At 34.7% G+C, this 20095-nt stretch overlaps 1 protein-coding gene across 2 annotated transcripts in view; it reads left to right on the top strand.

Moving 5' to 3' along the window:
- Positions 1 to 20095, top strand: part of herc3 (HECT and RLD domain containing E3 ubiquitin protein ligase 3) — a 38418-nt gene that overhangs the window by 7216 nt on the left and 11107 nt on the right. For both annotated transcript variants that reach the window (XM_051115405.1, XM_051115414.1), the window contains exons 4-20: positions 403 to 479; positions 578 to 799; positions 935 to 1026; positions 1229 to 1359; positions 2893 to 3047; positions 5686 to 5759; positions 6234 to 6358; positions 6932 to 6991; positions 10237 to 10348; positions 11998 to 12187; positions 12298 to 12461; positions 12664 to 12777; positions 12989 to 13012; positions 13103 to 13192; positions 14197 to 14367; positions 14485 to 14628; positions 15669 to 15835. In XM_051115405.1, the coding sequence (XP_050971362.1) occupies positions 403 to 479; positions 578 to 799; positions 935 to 1026; positions 1229 to 1359; positions 2893 to 3047; positions 5686 to 5759; positions 6234 to 6358; positions 6932 to 6991; positions 10237 to 10348; positions 11998 to 12187; positions 12298 to 12461; positions 12664 to 12777; positions 12989 to 13012; positions 13103 to 13192; positions 14197 to 14367; positions 14485 to 14628; positions 15669 to 15835 (2112 nt within the window). The remainder of the gene's footprint in view (positions 1 to 402; positions 480 to 577; positions 800 to 934; positions 1027 to 1228; positions 1360 to 2892; positions 3048 to 5685; positions 5760 to 6233; positions 6359 to 6931; positions 6992 to 10236; positions 10349 to 11997; positions 12188 to 12297; positions 12462 to 12663; positions 12778 to 12988; positions 13013 to 13102; positions 13193 to 14196; positions 14368 to 14484; positions 14629 to 15668; positions 15836 to 20095) is intronic.

The raw sequence follows: 20095 nt of genomic DNA, 5'->3' as shown, positions 1-20095 counted from the left end.
GGTTTAAAAAAAATATTGAGCAGCACAACTGTTTCCAACACTGATAATAAATCAGCATATTAGAATGATTTCTGAAGGATCATGTGACACTGAGGATTGATGCTGAAAATTCAGCTTTGCATCGCAGGAATAAATTATATTTTAACATATATTCAAATAGAAAACCATTATTGTAAACTATAATAATATTTCACAATATTACAGTTTTTCTGTATTTTTGATTAAGTAAATGCAGCCTTGATGAGCCTAAGAGAATTCTTTTAAAACATTAATAATCTTATTGATCCCAAACTTGTATGTGTGTATGTATTTTGTATGTTTAGCATTTGTTTTACCAGGTGCATTTGTTAGCAGATGTAGTCCAGATCTTGCTTTCTTAAATAAGTGTGTTTATTTCTTTAGGTTGATTAAAAAGTTGTGCGAGCATCGAATATCACAAGTAATGTGTGGCAACCATCACTGCATAGCACTTGCAAAAGGTAAAAGCAGACTTTCACTGATGTATCAGTAGTTTTGTTTTCTGTTGTACTTCTGCTGTGCCGGTAAATGAAGTTTCCCGCTGTCCTCCTCTTCTCAGATGGTCAGTTGTTCGTATGGGGAGAAAACTCCAGCGGTCAGCTGGGTTTAGGAAAGGGAGAGCCCAGCACTTTGTCTCCTCAACCGCTCAAATCACTATGTGGGATCCCACTGGCTCAAATCAGCGCTGGAGGAGACCACAGCTTCGCCCTGTCGCTCTCTGGAGCCGTGTTCGGATGGGGGAAGAACAGTGCCGGGCAGCTAGGCCTCAATGACGAGCAAGGTAAAACACACTGACCAAGATGGTCTGCTAACCGAAAGGTTGTTGGTTTGAATTCTGCCATGGACTCGAAACATTACTGTCTATCAATCCAAAGTGAATAGGATTAAAGAGTGGCACAATTTTGTGATCTCATAGACCGGGCTGTTCCCTGTCACATCAAGTTCCTGAGGTCACAGAAGGTGGTGTACATCAGCTGTGGAGAAGAGCACACAGCTGCCTTGACAAAGGTTCTGATTATACAGCCAAAGTAGAGCAGTGTGCTGAAAAACACGTACTGATTCAATTTTTTTAATGCATGACAGTGTTGCATTGTTTTATATAGGAGTCTCTGTTGTACTAGAGTAGCCTAATATGAACGTTGTTCAGTTGTGTTTGTCATATTCAGTCCTGAGCACTAAAGCATTGCTATTTGTACTGCGTTTGCTTCAGGAAGGGGGTCTGTTCACATTTGGAAACGGTTCAAAAGGACAGCTGGGCCACGATTCCACCAGAAACGAGCCTCTTCCACGCAGAGTTATGGAGCTCATGGGCACTGAGGTGTCTCAGATCGCTTGTGGGCGGTAAGTATATGTACTAGACAAGATGCACATTTCTGTGCCCATCTGTTTTAGTTTGGTGGATGTGCTGATTTCCTTTAGTTCCTTTTAGTGTCTTTAGTTTTTTCAGTATTGCACTTTTAAGACAATTTATTATTAATACAATATTAATTTTATTAAGCAAGGATGCATTCAATTGTTCAAAAGTGACAAACAACATTTATAATGTTGCAAAAAGTTCTGCTTTAAATAAATGCTGTTCTTTTCAAATAATTTTCTGTTAAGCAAAGAATCCTGAAAACATATCATGGTTTACACAGCACATATGTTTTTTAACATAATGATAAATAATAATAAATGTTTCTTGAGCAGCAAATCAGCATATTACAATAATTTCGGAGGGATCATGTGAAAAATGGCTGCTGAAAATTCAGCTTTGCAAATAATTACAGCTTTCGTGAGCCTTTTAAAACAAAAAAAGAGTAATCTTCCTAAACTTTTTAACAGTAGTGTAATTATTTAAAAAACACAGTTTAAAATAAATTAATGTGCACTAATTTATATTGTCATATATATTTATGCCATCTTCATCTCTGAAAACTAGCATCTGCATATATGTTAACCATTAGTATACAGTAGATAATTATTGAAATTAATTAAACTATTGTATGTTTACATGTGTTTTGCTTTGTAACAAAAATTGCAGGAACAAAAATAGGATGTAGAAGCATAAAACATGTTTTAAACAGTAATATTCATTCAGCACACTCTTTTATCCAGAGTGATTACACTTATTACAAGGCCTTTTCTTGCCAAATAGTAATTATATTATATTATTAAGTGAATTATGCTACTCCATTAACAAGCATTCAGCATATCTGGTTAAAGTCTGTGTAAAGGCAATTCAGAGAATTGTTTCTAAACACATTATAAATGATAGAAATGTATTTCTGAAAACACATTAGAAAAGGTGTAAACTATGTAGTACTGAATAGTGGAGTTTGACAGTTTTTTTACCATTTTGTGTTCAGGATTTTTTGGACGGGGCTCCTTTAATATTATAATAACTAGAGTACATTAGCATCAGTTCACCCACGCAATTGCAAGTTGCTATCATTGCCATTAGATACTACAGCGTACAGTTTGATAGCTAGCTATGCCTTCATCACGTAAATGCATATTACCTGGTTGTGATTTACAAAACAGCTCGGTCGTCCATTCTGGTTGTAGCAGTATTTTGCAGTTAAGAGGGGAGTGGTTTCAGCGCCGACAGCAGACACACCCCCAGCATTTGAGAGCAGAGAATAATGCCTTTTTTTTTTTTTTTCTTTAAAAAAAACATTTTTATACCTTATTTTATTTTCTTGCCTGTTTTTTTTAAGCACTCAAATTTGGCTGGGTGGTTAATAACACATTGTTCTGTGCTGTGACAAACTCAGAACACATATTTAACATTGCTTTACACAGACTTTAATAAATGTCTCATTTTGTGAATGCAGTCATCCGATAAGTATGAGATGGGTTATCTGACAGCATACCTCTGTTTTTACATCACAGGCACCACACCCTGGCATTCGTGCCCTCCACTGGTCTGGTTTATGCCTTTGGCTGCAACACTCAGGGCCAGCTGGGTACAGGCCTCAGAGGAAATGCTAAGAGCCCACTTCCTGTCAGGAACATCCAACCCCTGTGCATTGGAAACACACACACAAGTATGCATTGTTCTTCCATCTCTATAAATGCTGAAATTAGACTTAAAAAGTTAAAAGATTAAGGGCCAGATTTATTAACTGTTGTGGTATTTAAAAAAAAAATTCTGTCAGGATTTAATAAAGACACGCGGTTTGAAATGAGTGATGAACCGTTATTTTTGTGGCTGACCTTATTGCATATGCATTTTTAGGAGTTTCCGTTTCAAGTGCAAAACTTGTGAGAGAAGAGTATTTAAATAAATCATCAGCTTGATTTACTAAGGTTTGCTGTGGTTAATTTACTGATTTGCACCAGTATTTAACGCCCAAAAATAGTTGCTAATTTGTGCTGCTGTTGGCAGATTATGTTGGTCATAATGGAAATGATCTGGTTGCATCTGTTTTTTTTATTTGCACATTGTCAGTATATCAACCGCAGAACTTTTATAGGCTTGCTGTATCATGATAATTTGCCCTGTTTAGTAAATCTGGCCCTACGTGCCTTAAAAAATATTTATACCCCTTCGTTTTTTTCAGATTTTGTTGTTGCAGCCTTATGTTAAACTGCTTTAAATTGCTTTTTTTCCCACATTAATTTACACTCCATACACCATGACAAAGCAAAAAACTGCATTGTAACTACATTGCCAATTTATTAAAAATAAAACACTGAAATAAATACATTGCATAAGTATTCATACCCTTAACTCAGTACACAGTTGAAGGTTTCTCTAGAAATATTTGATTGCATTCAAGTCAAGGCTGTGGTAGGGCCACTCTTGCTGTGTGCTTAGGGTCATTGCCCTGTTGGAAGGTGAACTTTCTGCCCAGTCTGAGGTTCTGAATGTTCTGGACTGGTTTTTCTCAATATTTAGCATTGAGCTTTCCTTCTACTCTGACGAGTCCCTCAGTCCTGGCTGCTGAAAAACAGACCCACAGCATGAGGCTGCTACCAGCACACCTCTGTACTTTTGGGATGGTGCTCTGCAGGTGATGAGCAGAGTTTTTTTTTTTTTTTTTTTTGCATATTTCAAGTGGTTTTCATGTGTCTTCACTGAGGAGAGGATTGAGTTTGGCCACAGCGCCAGAAAGACTGCATTGGTGTTGCAGTGGTGTTTGTATTTCTGTAAGTTTCTTCCATCTGCATATATGATCATATATGATGGAGTTCAACTAGAGTGACCATCAGCTTTTTGGTCATTAGTCTAACCAAGCCCCTTCTCCATCAGTTGCTCAGATTGACCAGGAGGCCTTCTTAGGAAGAGTCCTAGTTGTTCCAAGCATCTTCTATTATGAATAATGGAGACTACATGCTGCTGTGAACCTTCAATGCAGCAGATTTTTTTCTGATATCTTTCCCAGATCTGTGCTTTGGCACAAGCCTGTTTCTGAGCTCTATGGGCAGTTATTTTGACCTCAGGGCTTGGTTTTCGCTCTGATATGAATTTTCAGCTGTTAGACCTTTTATTAAGATGTGTGTGCCTTTCCAAATCATACTTAAATTGAATTTGCCACCGTGTAACGGTGCCGAAGTGTAGTAACATCTGCAAGCAATATGAATGAATTTTAAGTGTTTTAGAAAAGGGTATGAATACTTATGCAATGGAATCATTTCAGTTTCATTTCAAAGTTGTCACAAATTGTTTTGTGTTTTGTCATTATGGTGTATGGAGTGTAGATTGATGTGGAAAAAAAGTAATTTAAAGCAGTTTAGCATAAGGCTGCAACATAAAACATGAAAAAAAATGAAGGGGTATGAATACTTTCGCAAGGCATTGTATTTATTTAACATATATGTTTGAGCTTTAATGTGAATGGCTTTTGAATAAATAAATATAATTAAAAGAATAAAACAATTCAGACTTATCAGATGTTACAAAAATATAATTATCAGTCTATCACTTTGTTTTTTTTTTTAGTACTCTCATGGGTATTTTAGTACATGGCCATAATGAATGAAAGACCTCCATAAAATTTCACCACAGTTAAGATGAGTGTTTTGTTTTGCAGTAACATGATTTAATAGGTTTCCATGAAGCAGATTTTGAGGGTCTGCTATTTTGAGGGACAGAATAATTAGTCCTCTAACTGGACTGATAGTGATTGTTATAGAGAATGTGTGTCCATGCAGTGATGTTCAGATATAAATAGACAGCATTGGAGAGGATCTGTCGTTTGTAGGTGTTTGATGCTTCTGATGCTGAATTGGCATCTTTTTGGGCATCTTTAAAGGCAATTTTTGCACTCTCAGATATCACATTTTCAAGTAGTTGTATCTTAGCCAAATATTGTCCTATCCTAACAAACCATATATCAATGGAAAGCGTGTTGTATATTTATTCATAAAATATAGAAACCATTGACCGTTATGACTGGTTTTGTGGTCTAGGGTCACATTTGTCCTTAATTCTCTTTTTTTATAAGGTGTCCTGCATCTGTCCTCCAGATATTATTGAAATGATTAAACTCTGTTTCAACGTAAAGCAGGTATGAATTTTGCATAAATGTGCCTGGTATCCATTCTTATTGTTGCTTCTTTTAGGGAACAGGTTGAACTCATCAAAAACACACACTGATGACTAACGCTCATTCTTCATATGCCTTGTCGTTATATAACTACTGTATAAAAGGAACTACTTTCTATGTTCTTTGTGTACAGAAGGCGAGCGCTACACCATCCGTAAAATTCACAGTGGAGGCGATCACAACTTCCTCTTCTTGTCTGCTAAGGAGGTAACCATGCTGATTTTCACTGGAGTATCATTAGAGATGTAAAACACCACCACTGATTGTTTGGATATGTTTTTTTTTACAAGAGTATTTAATAAATTAGTGCATTCTTCAGTCTCTTTTACAAATTTTAAAGTATAGAGATTACTAGCTTCTGTATCATTTTGATATTTACATTTAGACAGTTTTACATTTGCTCTTGTGAAAATTATAAAGTGGCTGCTGGGAGGTCAGTACCTGCTCTTATCCACATGGTGGCGCCGATACATCAATATAATAGGCTTACAGTACATGACAATAACTACTGTTGTGATGTGCTTTATCTCTTCTTTAGTTTCAATGTATAACAATTAGGAATTATAGCAGCTAATACTAAAACTGTTCAAAGAGTGTTGTCATGTTTACATCTGGAGTTTTTTTTTGGCCTGTGGTCACAATATTATGTATCTGAGTGTTTGTTTGTGTGTTTGAGTACAGGGTTCATCTTGTCCTGAGGATTTCCGTATTATGAATACCACCAAAAGCATCGCTCTGATTAATTCTGAGAGTCTGGACAGCTGGAGGATGAAGCTCCATGACAACAGCGATTCGAGTATCACCAAGTGAGTGTATGACGTTATCTGGTTATGACAGAGGCTTTGCTGAAATCTTCCACTTGGCAACGTTTTATTATTTCAGAGATAAAATGAACTGCACTGCAAAGTATTTAACTTTCATAATATGACATACACTAACATTCAGTCTGTTTTTAACAAAAGTGCCCACCAGGGCTGCATAAATTTGATAAAAAATATAGTAACAGTAATATTCTTTAAAAATATTATTACAAATTAAAGAAATATTTTCTATTTGAATATGTTTTAAAAAGTATTTATTTTTGTGATGCAAAGCTGAATTTTAAGCATCATAACTCCAGTCGTTAGTGTCACATGATCCTTTAGAAATCATTTTAAAGATCAGATTGCAAAAAAAAAAATATATATATATATATTAAAATTGTAAAAAATATTAATTTGCAGAAAAATCTTTTGTAATTACTTTTTTTTTTAATTACTATTTTATTTAAATAGATTAGATTATTTGTGATATCATATCTGTTAAAGCACATGGTGCATAAAATATATTTGTTATTATTTCAATGCTGATTTCAAGTCTCTTGGCTCCTCCCCATCTAGTGACATCATACTCCTGTTTTCCTCCACTGCATGTTGGAATGCCAGCTTTTTGGACCAAAGGTGAGCAGTTAAGATGTTCCTGCTGTGCATTCCCCTGTCAGTGACCGTATGTGCCCAGGGTGACGCCATGGAGAGCAGGGCGCTTGTGATTTTTCCATAGGTGACTTCTGCTTAATGTCAGTAGGAAAATTCTTTGTAGGCACCAGCAGAGCTCCCGGTTACAATTCTTTCTGTAAAACAACAGTTCCTCTTTCAAATCAAATGCTACTTGATGAATATCTTATTCTGATGAGAGAATCGTTCTACCTCATTCGGCCTAATGCAGTCAGTCCTTGATGTTCATAATCTGCACTGCAGCCGAAAACATTTCAAGAGATTATCTGGTTACATAAGGAACAACTGGTGTTGCTGGCGTTCAGACGGGGTATTATGGGTTGTGAGGGCAAATCTTCATTTTTTTAAAATGCAGTTTTGTATAAGTGATTAAAACTCTGCTGAGCACGTCCCAACTCAGGGTTGGCAAGCATTTGGAGCAGCACATGGTGCTATGGACTCTATAGTGCGCATTAAATTTGAAGAGTTGAGGTTTCCGTAGGTCAGAAATTTTCACTACTGACTGTGCAGCTTTATTTTTGGAAAACGTTGAATTGAATGAGATCAATAAGATGGAATTGCACCACAATTGACAAGTGAGAGTAATTCTCACATGCTAATCTCTCTCTTTCTTTATTATAACTGCATAACAATGGCTCAAGTTTCTATTGTTAGCTCTAAAATTACATTTGGAATTCGTAATGGAGGCTTGGGATGAGATTCTTAAGAAATTGGTTCTACACAAAAGTGTTTTAAGTACAGAACCCTGATAAATGTCTTGAAATACAACAAAACATCTGAATAATATCTTTGAGTTATTAAAAAGTAATTGTTATTTTAATAATCCAATGTATTTTTGGATCAGATTCTGTTAAATTAAACTGAATGACTGAAATAAAATGTAATTGGATTTAACTGAGTCTGATTGATCAAATCAACTCAAATGAAATCAAATCTATTTGGTTTAGATTAGACTGAATAGATTTGAATCAAAACCGTAATTAAAAGTTTAGATTACCTAGTATTTCAGATTACTCAAATTGAAATGAAAACGAGTGGTCAAATGTAGTTAAATTGATTTGAATCAGATTGCTCAAATCCAATTAAACTGTTTTTACAATGAATCAAATCTAGTTGAATCTAATTAAATGCATCTGAAACAGAATTTGACAAGAATCAGATCAGTCAAATCAAGTTCAAATGGATCAGATTCTATTAAAATGATTCAAATCAAAATCAAATCTGGAATCTGAATTTGAATCTAAATTTAAATTAATTTGAATGTAAGCACAGTTTGCCATCTCATTGAAACGGGACTCATATTAATAACACATTTTAGTGTGTGACAGGTCGTTTATTATAGATCAGCCATCTTAAATTGATTCAAAATTAATCAGATTGCTCAAATCCAACTAAACTGTATTGTGATGAATCAAATGAATCAAATCTAGTTGAATGTAATTAAAAGCATTTGAAACAAGTTGACAAGAATCAGATCAGTCAAATCAAGTTCAAATGGATCAGATTTTATTAAAATAATTCAGATCAAATCTGAACAACTGAATAAAATTAACTGGATATAGTTGAAAGAATCTGACCAATAGAATCAAATGGAATCCAAATTTGAATCTAAATTCAAATGAATTTGAATGTAAAGGTTAAACACAACTTGCCATCTCATTGAAACTCTTATTAATACCACATTTTAGTGTGTGACAGGTCGTTTATTATAGATCAGCCATCTTAAATTGATTCGAAGTAAATCAGATTGCTCAAATCCAACTGAACTCTATTGTGATGAATCAGATGAATCAAATCTAGTTGAATCTAATTAAATGCATTTGAAACAAGTTGACAAGAATCAGATCAGTCAAATCAAGTTCAAATGGATCAGATTCTATTAAAATGATTCAAATCGAATCAAATCTGAACAACCACAAAAATGGATTCAGTTGAAAGAATCTAATCGATAGAATCAAATGGAATCTTAATTTGAATCTAAATTCAAATGAATTTGAATGTAAAGGTTAAACACAACTTGCCATCTCTTTGAAACTGGACTTAATAACACGTTTTGGTGTGACAGGTCGTTTATTATAGATCGGCCATCATAAATGGATTCAAAATGAATCAGATTGCTTAAATCCAACTAAACTGTATTGTGATGAATCAAATCTAGCGGAATCTAATTAAATGCTTTTGAAACAAGTTGACAAGAGTCAGATCCTGCAAATCAGGTTCAGATGGATCAGATTCTGTTTAAATGATTCAAATCAAATCAAATCTGAACAGCTAAATAAAATTGATTTAGTCGAGAGAATGTAATTGATAGAATCAAATTGAATGTAAATTTGAATCTAAATTCAAATGGATTTGAATGTAAAGGTTAAATAAAACTTGCCATCTCATTGAAACCTGACTCATATTTATAACATGTTTTGATGGGTGACATGTTGTTTATTATAGATCATCCATCTTCAGTTGATTCAAAATGAATCAGATTGCTCAAATCCAACTCAATTGAATTGTTATGAATCAATCAGTCAAATCAATTTAGAATCAGATTCTATTAGAATGATTCAAATCAAGCCAGTCTGAGCAACCAAATAAAATGCTACTGGATTAAGTTGAAAGAATCTCATTGATAGAATCTAAATGATTTGAATCAGATTGGATTGAGCACATTTGCATGTGAAGGTTGAACACATCTCATTGAAACTGGACTCGTATTAATTACACATTTAGGTGTGTGACAGGTCGTTTATTATAGATCATCCATCTAACCCTGACATGCTTAAAATACACTGGCTCCGGTTCATGTGCTCATGTGTACGGGGTTCACTGGTCTGTAGTGCAGGGATCAGCATCAGGCTTAAACACCCGCAGCTCTGTGTTTACACCCAGCGTGTGATCCTGCTTTCATCCCTGCACAGCGACAGACAGATAAAGAGCAGTGGAGAGGACAGACCTCAGATCTCCTCACCTCAGATCCATCTATTTGTTCATCTGTTCCTTAACCAGTTCCCAGGCCATGACCCAACACTTGCTTAGAAATACTAAATCTCACTGTTGTTTTTCCAAATTGTTTTAACTAATATAGTAACTAAACCAAACCACTTTTCTAATCTTCAATTAGTAAATTAAATTAGTATCAGATTTCATACTACTTGTAGCTTATTTAGGATACTAATTTCCACCTGCTGTTTTCACAGTGATGATGGGCATTTCAAAACTAACCCCAAAGTCCCAGGCATCGATTTCAGTGCTGTTAGGCTGCTTTTTGAGACGCTGATGAAACCAGCCTTCGCAAGACTTTTGGAGCAGGTGTGTGTGCTTTGATTTGTTGGCTTCATCTCATCATTTATTTAGGTCTTTAAAGCACTGCATACTTGGAAGGCAGCAACTCTGCTGCAGACTTTATCAGGCTTCTAAAACATTCAAAGCCTTGTTGGTGTGTTATCTGGGTGAAAGTTTGTTTACCTTTCAATCTAATTAAAGGAATCAGAGCTGCTTTTTATACACTACCGCTCAAAAGTTTGCAGTCTGTAGGATTTCTTTCAGTGTTTTTAAAAGAAGTCATTTATACTCACAAAGTCTGCATTTATTTGAGCAAAAAATCTGTAAAAACAGTAAAATTCTGAAATATTACTACAATTTAATGTAACTTTTCTTTATTTGAATATGTTTTAAATTGTAATTTATTTCTGTGATGCAAAGCTGAATTTTCTGGATCATTATTTCAGTTTCCAGTGTCACATGATCCTTCAGAAATCAGTTTAATATGATGATCTGATGCTTGAAAAACATTTCTGATTATTAAAAATGTGGAAAAGGGCTTAATATTTTTGCCGATTTTTTTCAAAGATTCTTTAATGACTATAAAAATAAAAATAAAAACCATATTTGAAATGGAATTTTGTAACATCTCTTTACTGTCACTTATATTCAATTTAAAGTAATCTGTTCCTTTAATACATGCATTATTTCAGCAGAATATTAACAAAAGAAAAATAAAAACATATACACTACCAGTCAAAAGTGTTTAAACTGTAAGATTTTTAATGTTTTTAAAATAAGTCTTTTCTGCCTGCATTTATTTGATCCAAAATACAGCAAAAGCAGTAATATTGTGAAATATTTTTGCTATTTAAAATATCTTCTTTCTATTTTAATATATTTTAAAATGTAATTTATTCCTGTGATCAAAGCTGAATTTTCAGCATCATTACTCCAAGTCTTCAGTGTCACATGATCCTTCAAAAATCATTCTAATATGCTGATTTGCTGTTCAAGAAGCATTTTCTTTTTATTATTATTATAATTATCAATATTTAGAACAGTTGAGTACATTTTTGGGGGGGATTCTTTGAATAGAAAGACCCAAAGATCAGTATTTATCTGAAATAAACAGATAAAGTGTAGTGTAACATTATACACTATAGTATATAGTGTATTTCAGTATTTTTATATTTTATTTAGCAAGGATGTTTTAAAATTGATCAAAAGTGTTGATATGTCACATTTATAATGTGACAAAACATTTCTATTTCAGATAAATTCTGTTCTTCTAAACTGTCTATTAATCAAAGAAACCTGAAAAAATTCTACTTTTTACTTTTCAACATCATAAATTCTTTTTGAGCAGCAAATCAGAATATTAGAATGATTTCTGAAGGATCATGTGACTGGAGTAATGATGCTAAAAATTCAGCTTTGAAATCATGGGAATGAATTACACTTTAAAATACATTCAAATAGAAAACAGTTAATTTAAATTGTAAAAATATTTCAGAATGTTACTGTTTTTGCTGTACTTTGGATCAAATGAATGCAGGCTTGGTGAGCAGAAGCGACTTTAAAAAGACATTAAAAATCTTACTGTTCAAAAACTTTTGACTGTTAGTTGACTCGTGATTGTAGTCTGTGTAAAAATAATTTTAATATTAAACAGCCTTTTAAATGTGTTCTTCTAGGCTACAAAGAGCTTTGAGAGTCTCCTGATCCCCCAGCTGCCCTGCTCTCCTCCAGACGTGGAAGCTATGCGGATCTACCTGATCCTCTCTGAATGTCCCGCTCTCCAGGACTCCAAAAACTACATCTCTCTCACCATCCCTCTAGCCATGGCCATCCTCAGACTGGACGCCAACCCCAGCAAAGTGCTCGGTATGCACATATTCCACTGCCTAGCAACACCATTAGTTGCTTGGTTACAAAGTTTATCAAAGTTCAAGATCAAAAGGCCTTTGAAATGAACCTTTATTCTCATTTCTCAGATAACTGGTGGTCTCTAATGGATTGTGAGGTTTTCTCCAGACTGGTGGAGATGTACAAAAGCATTGTTGTGTTTCTGTTGACCGGAGGGAAGGCGCTCCTGATGCCCGTGTTTTTAGAGAGCTACACCAGTGCCGCCCTGCGACTGCTGGAGAAACTACACAAGGTACGATGATGATCCAAACAACAGATCTTGGTTTTAATGATTAAATGACTGACTAATTAATAAGCTGTTTGATTGAATATTCTACAGCATTACAGCTGAATTGCTGTTTTTAATCTATTCTTGCAAACAAGCTTATGTAATTTAGTTTGCGTTGTTTAATGATAAACTGAAATAAAGTGTTGATGCGAATATTTTGGTGCAGGTCAACCTGAAAGCCCATCGTGTGGAATACAACCACTTCTACATCCCTGATGTCACCACCCTGGTGGACATCCAGGAAGACTACCTCAAATGGTTTCTGCGCAAAGCTGATATTGTGCGTATATCGTATCACATACATAGATTTTCTTGTCACTTTTACTTTTGCGGATGATCTGCAAAAGCTGTATGTTAATGTGAACGTAAGCTAGACTCCATTGTGCATGCAAAATGTCACAGTTGCACAAAAAAGCCTCTAGTCTTGGATATCCAAAGCTGAAAATAAAAGTACCCCAGATTTTAACATACATCCTTGTTCTGTCTTGCAGAAAATGCGATACCCTCCAGTGCAGGTACAGTATGTTGGTTAAATAACTCTGTGTAAATTTATTTTTTGACCGTTTTGATGTTCTCAGCTTGATAATCTGAATCTGATTTCCCAGGGTTCTGTCACGTTATGTGCCTATCCGTTCATATTGAACGCGCAAGCCAAGACAACTGTGCTGCAAACAGATGCTGAGCTGCAAATGCAGGTAAAAGAAAAAAAACACTCAGTTTTGCGATTGAGGGGTTTTTCTTTGTTTTTGAAGTCTCTTCTTCTCACCAAGCCTGCATTTATTTCATCCAAAGTACAGCGAAAGAGTAAAATTTTGAATATTTTTACTATTTAAAATAGCTGTTTTCTATTTGAATACATTTTAAAATGTAATTTATTCCTGCGATCAAATCTGAAGTTTCTTGAATAGAAAGTTCAGAAGAACAGCGTTTATCTGAAATAGAAATCGTTTGTAACATCATAAATGTTTTTATCATCACTTTTGATCAATTTAAAGCATCCTTGCTCTTAAAAAAAAAGTATTAATTTCTGTAATTTCTCTCTCCCACCAAAAAAAAAACTTTTTTATTATTAATAAAAGCTTTTTATTTCAGATAAATGCTCATCTTTGGATCTTTCTATACATCAAAGAATCCTGAAAAAATGTACTCAACTGTTTTAAATATTGATAATAATAAAAAATAATGTTTCTTGAACAGCAAATCAGCTTATTAGAATGATTTCTGAAGGATCACATGACACTGAAGACTGGAGTTATGATGCTAAAAATTCAACTATTAAATCACAGGAATAAATTACACAATATTACTGCTTTTGCTATACTTTGGATGAAATAAATGCAGGCTCAGTGAGCAGAAGAGACTTATTTAAAAAACGTTAAAAATCTTACTGTTCAAAAACTTTTGACTGGTAGTGTATATATCTATTTATTTGTAAAAATGTGATAGCTTCTGTTATTTTTTGATTAATTTAATGCTTTACTTTACTTTCTTTAAGAAAATCTTAATAGAAAGTTAACAAGGACATATTGCATTAGTTCATGTTACAGTCTAGCAAAATCATGATTTGCCATTGGTTTCAGAGCAGATGCAGTGGAATTACTCTGCATGAATAATAAAAAAAAATATGTGAATTTTATAATTCTCGACTGTTATTATTCAGCCACTTTGACCAGTTTCTGCCTGTTTTGTTACTGTTCAGATGGCAGTAAGCGGCGCTAACTTGCACAACGTCTTCATGCTGTTGACAATGGAGCCTTTGCTGGCAAGAAACCCTTTCCTGGTGCTTCACGTACGAAGGAACCACTTAGTCAGCGATGCTCTCCGAGAGCTTACAGTCTACAATGATGTAGACTTGAAGAAGCCGCTTAAGGTTTGTTTCATCATCCCGACGCCAGACTGTTGTCTGGTCCATATTGTAGCATATTTTGGCCAAGACCGCCCACTTAGACATGAAATGACTAACATAGAGTTTTATTTATCACTGCAGGTCATCTTTGATGGAGAGGAAGCTGTGGATGCCGGAGGAGTCACTAAGGAGTTTTTCTTGCTCTTGCTAAAAGAGCTGATGGATCCGATCTATGGCATGTTCACCCAATATTCAGAGTCCAACCTGCTGTGGTTCTCTGACAAAGTAAGTTCGGCCTTACAGAATTCAACCTTATGCTAAGATAATGAAAACTGTTGCAACTTGATGTTGATGTGTTTTTGAAGGTAAACCAGGTATCACCCATCTTCAACAAAAAGCCAAAAGGATATTTCTATTTGCTTTTGGATTATTGCACAAAGTAAACTCTGTGACCCAGAAATATTTATCATGATAATCTTCACAAAACTTTGAATGAATTTTGAAGCTTAAATTCAATCGCTAGAAGTAATAAGCTAAATTAAAGAACTACACAAAGGTTGCATAACTTTTGAAAACTTTTTTTTTATTTTAAATAGTTTTCCCTGAAAGTTAGAGTTAGAAGAATTTGAAAGTGCACCATTATAAACACAATAAGGCTGTGAAAGCTACTAGTTCATAGATGATTTTGTCTAAGTTCAGCATAATGACGTTTAATGTCCCTCACAACCTCTATAGACCTGTTTTTGCCACGTTAGCAATCGCCTTTTCCAAGAGAGGTAAAAGCTTTTTAAAAAATCACAAGGGAGTGTTACTGATGTATTTTGTGTCTTAGAATAAAACATGAAAATATCTCGAGCTTTTGTTTAACTGCAGAGATTTTTTCAACCCAAAAGCCCTTTCAAAAAACCTATTGACCTCAGGATGATGGAACCAGAACTACTAAAATGCTAACCTGTTTCCTGGCCAACAAAAATATATCATCCCTGCAGCGCTCTATAATGCCACGTGAATGAGAACATCAACAGATAATCTTATCAGCCTGGTGATTTTGATGATCTGGGCCAGCTCAGCTGTTTTCATGCAAACATGATGATCCTGCTGGATTTATATATGGCATGATGACTTCCAGAACACCTCGGCTGTGTACAAAACAAGGCTGAGATGAGGAATACACATGAATTTACTTTCTCTCCTGGAGAGATCTTATTTGTAGACAAACATTCTTGGATAATTAAAGGGTTATAATTGAAAGAGGGCTGTTGGATAAAATCTTGGTGACATCAGCATGCAAACGTGTAACTCATGCCTTTTTGTTTACATTGCAGTGTTTTGTGGAGCACAATTGGTTCCACTTGATTGGGATCATTTGTGGTTTGGCCATCTATAACTCCACTGTGGTGGACCTGCACTTTCCCCTGGTGCTCTACAAGAAGCTTCTGAACGTTTCGCCCACTCTGGATGACCTAAAAGAGCTTTCACCTACAGAGGGAAGGTATGCAACATGAAGCTTTTCTTAACTTTGGTTTGGTCATTCAGAATGATATAAAAGTAGTCCATACAGACCAGAGTGTAAATCATAATGCACAAAAAATCTTCTAATCTGCTGTATATGATGTGGAAGGTTGTTTAACGGTGACATATCATTAAAATCTGACTTTTTAAGTGCTATAATCGGGTCCCCGGTGCATCTACCAACCCAGAAAACGTGAAAAAGAACAACCCAGTGAATTTTTTTGATAAGCCTTTCTCTGCAAACTTGTGAAAAAATGAGCCGCTCAGATTTCGCTTCCCTCATGATATAAAAAATGGCTTGTTATTATAATATTACTGCCCTTTAATCTGCACGTTTCCACCCACAGTGCCGTCATTTTGTTTTCGGAAGCATCAACAGTGTACTAGTTCTAATACCATGGCAAAGTTCAAGCAAAGCATGCTAACTGTTCTGTCGTTGGCTGCGCAGTCGAGCACAGAACACTATTTAGAGTTCATTAATTTATTTAATGTATATTACGCTGCTGCCACACAGATCTAATATAAACGTGGTTTCTTTCCCAGCTGAATACCTTCACAGACACAGACTGTTTTTGTAGCTCAAGTGTGTTTTTAACATTAAATTATGCGTATTTGACAGTTTAAGCGCAATAAAACATGAAAGAGAACTTAGTACTCACACGTTGTGTGACAGCCGTTTTCTGTACATGCTATGGATGAGTGCGTTCAGAAAACCATATATCAGAAGTTTAAACTAATATATTGGTTGAAAAGTTCATTTATTTCAGTAATTCAACTCAAATGGTGAAACTTGTGTATTAAATAAATTCAGTGCACACAGACTGAAGCAGTTTAAGTCTTTGGTTCTTTTAATTGTGATGATTTTGGCTCACATTTAACAAAAGCCCAGCAAATTCACTATCTCAACAAATTAGATAACGGTGGCATGCCAGTCAGTTAATCAACTCAAAACACCTGCAAAGGTTTCCTGAGCCTTCAAAATGGTCTCTCAGTTTGGTTCACTAGGCTACACAATCATGGGGAAGACTGCTGATCTGACAGTTGTCCAGAAGACAATCATTGACACCCTTCACAAGGAGGGTAAGTCACAAACATTCATTGCCAAAGAGGCTGGCTGTTCACAGAGTGCTGTATCCAAGCATGTTAACAGAAAGTTGAGTGAAAGGAAAAAGTGTGGAAGAAAAAGATGCACAACCAACCGAGAGAACCGCAGCCTTGAGAGGCTTGTCAAGCAAAATCGATTCAAGAATTTGGATGAACTTCACAAGGAATGGACTGAGGCTGGGGTCAAGGCATCAAGAGCCACCACACACAGACGTGTCAAGGAATTTGGCTACAGTTGTCGCATTTCTCTTGTTAAGCCACTCCTGAACCACAGACAACGTCAGAGGCATCTTACCTGGGCTAAGGAGAAGAAGAAATGGACTGTTGCCCAGTGGTCCAGTGGTCAGAGCAAGTTTTGTATTTCATTTGGAAACCAAGGACCTGGTTAAATGACCATGGTGTTGGTGTGCTTGACTGGCCAGCAAACTCACCAGACCTGAACCCCATAGAGAATTACACCGCGTATAAGTACTAAATTAAGTCTTCTTTCACACACAATTTTACATTAGAAACTTAAGTTACAAAAATAGTTGGTTATGTCTGTGAAGGTAAACGACTGGGGAAAAAATTCCATGTTTATATTAGATCAGTGTGGACTCAAAATAATGATCTGTGCTCATCTGTGCAGCTAAAGACAGAACAGTTAGCATGCTTTGCTTGAACTTTCGCCATGGAGTTCGAACTGGTACACTGTTGTCGCTTGCAAAAACAAAATGACGGTGCCAGTCAGATTTTCATGTCACCTTTAAAATGCATGATTTTAGCACGATAGACATGATGATCAAAACCAAACAGATGTTTTTTGGCAGAGTATCTGAGGTACGAGCTGTAAAGGCACAGCTCTATTCTGGAAAAGGGGGCGGGGAGCAGCAGCTCATTTGCATTTAAAGAGACATGCATGAAAACAGCATTTCAGTGTTTCTGCTTCCACTCAAAATAGGTATTTTCAAAATGATATAATAATTGTTCTGTGGGATATTTTGAGCTGACACTTCACAGACACATTCTGAGACTTATATTACATATTGTACAAAGGTGCATTATAGGTCTCCTTTTAAATAGGATCCAGAGGTGCTCAATCCAGCTTGTTCAAATATAGTCCTATCTTTATCTAATCTTGTACCACTTGGCACTTGCAGGCAACATGTTGTTGTTTTTCCACCAAAAACCATCACTTTCGCTAATCAAATCAGCTTGGCCTCCCACAGATGTGGTGCAGACCACTGTATCACAGCCCTCGTTAGACCAAATCAATGGACTTCCTGTGACCCCCGAGGCTTTACTGAGAAATCGAAGTCCTGAACGGACTGCACAGACCAGTGAAGAGGAACTGTTTTGTCTAATTTTTCGCCCTACGCTCGGTGTCCTCTGCCACTGCGTTACATAAACAAGTTGTTTTTTTATATATAACGTTAATTAAAAGCCACCCAAGAAGCTTTTTGAACTGCTCGAGGTTGTGAGTCACCATCAGACCACTAATTGTTTGCAGAAGCAGACAAGCCAGACTAGAGTTGATAGCCGGTTCAAGTCTATAATCGTGTTTTCGGTTTGTGGATTCAAGGCTGTTCCCTGCATAGTTTTTGAGTCGTGTCATCGTACGAAAGCAGCTATCAGCAGACCTTGACCTGGCAATTATAACTTTCTTAAGATCAACATCAGCAAATATTGCACAGCCACCCATGGCGGCTGATTTGATTGTGTTCTAATGCATTTAAAAGGATCAAGGATTAATTGGTTTCCACTCAGATGTGTTTGACACATTGTTGGATTCATTCATGGAAGGTTTTAATCTAATCAACAGCTCACGAACAAACACAAAGATTTACAGCAACATCAAATTGAAAAGGATCCTCAGCTTTTACTTCATTTGACTTTAAGATGGCCATAAACAACAAATGCCGATCAATGACGTTATAATTCCGAATTTTATTTTATTTTATTTTATTTTGTCTCTTTTTTTGGTTTTTATTTGATAACTGTTCTTTTTTGTTTAGTTTTTTTGTTTAATAGATTTTTTATTATTTTTTTTTTTTACATTAAAATATTTTAACATTTATTTTATTTAAGTTTATGTGGTGTAATGTTTTTGAATTAGGGGTAGTGAATAATTAAACAGTTTATATTGCAGTATTTTTCTAGCATTTGAATATATTGTCTTCGAAATTGCTTATTAAATTGCTGTTTTTTATTGAAATATTGTATTAAAATAAAATTAACGCAAGAACTGTAAAAAGACTTTTTGCTAAATAAATATATACTCATTTATGTACCAATACAACAATACATATGTAGCAAACAGCAATATTATATTTTATGTTAGTATTAAAATAGTTATATTACTAAAATTAGTATTTAGTCATAAAATATTATTTTATAATAAGTGCTGTTCAAATGATTTAATCGCGATTAATTGCATCCAAAAAATTTTTTTTCATTTATATATTTGTGTTTACTGTGTATGTTTATTATGTATATATAAAAACACGCACATACAATATATATTTTTGAAATTATTTACATGTATATATTTACATTCATATAATTTATATTATACATAAATATATTTAATATATAAACATAACATATTTTTCTGAAATATATACATGCATTTTTGTATCTTTATATATACATAATAATCATACACAATATACACACATATATTATGTACACAAAAACTTTTAATTTTGGATGCTATTAATCACGATTAATTGTTGCCCAGCACTATTTACAATATAAAATAGAGCTGAAATGAATGTGTTAATTTAAATAGCAGCATTACATTTTTAATGGCTGTCTATTGTTATTGTGGCATTTTTATATTTATTGCAGTTACATTTTCATTTTTACTACTGGTGGATTGTAAAATTTGTAAGCTTTATGATAAATTTTGAATTAAAGACTATAGTTAATTTTAAAACTTTTTTTATACTTTAGTTTTAATTTCACAATATCTTTAAGTATTTTTTTATTTATTTTATTTTATCTTTTTATTTTTTTTGCAGTCTGATGGCAAAAACAAACCTCAGTACTACAGTATAAGAGCATTGAAGTTGCCTTTAAATGTTTTCTTTTAAATATAAACTGAAAATATTCATGCATCTAGCTATAAACATGCCCTGGTTCTTGTTTTGTGACC

This window comes from Labeo rohita, chromosome 1, assembly GCF_022985175.1.
Source record: "Labeo rohita strain BAU-BD-2019 chromosome 1, IGBB_LRoh.1.0, whole genome shotgun sequence".
Lineage (NCBI taxonomy): Eukaryota > Metazoa > Chordata > Actinopteri > Cypriniformes > Cyprinidae > Labeo > Labeo rohita.
This window is presented reverse-complemented; position numbering and strand designations above follow the sequence as displayed.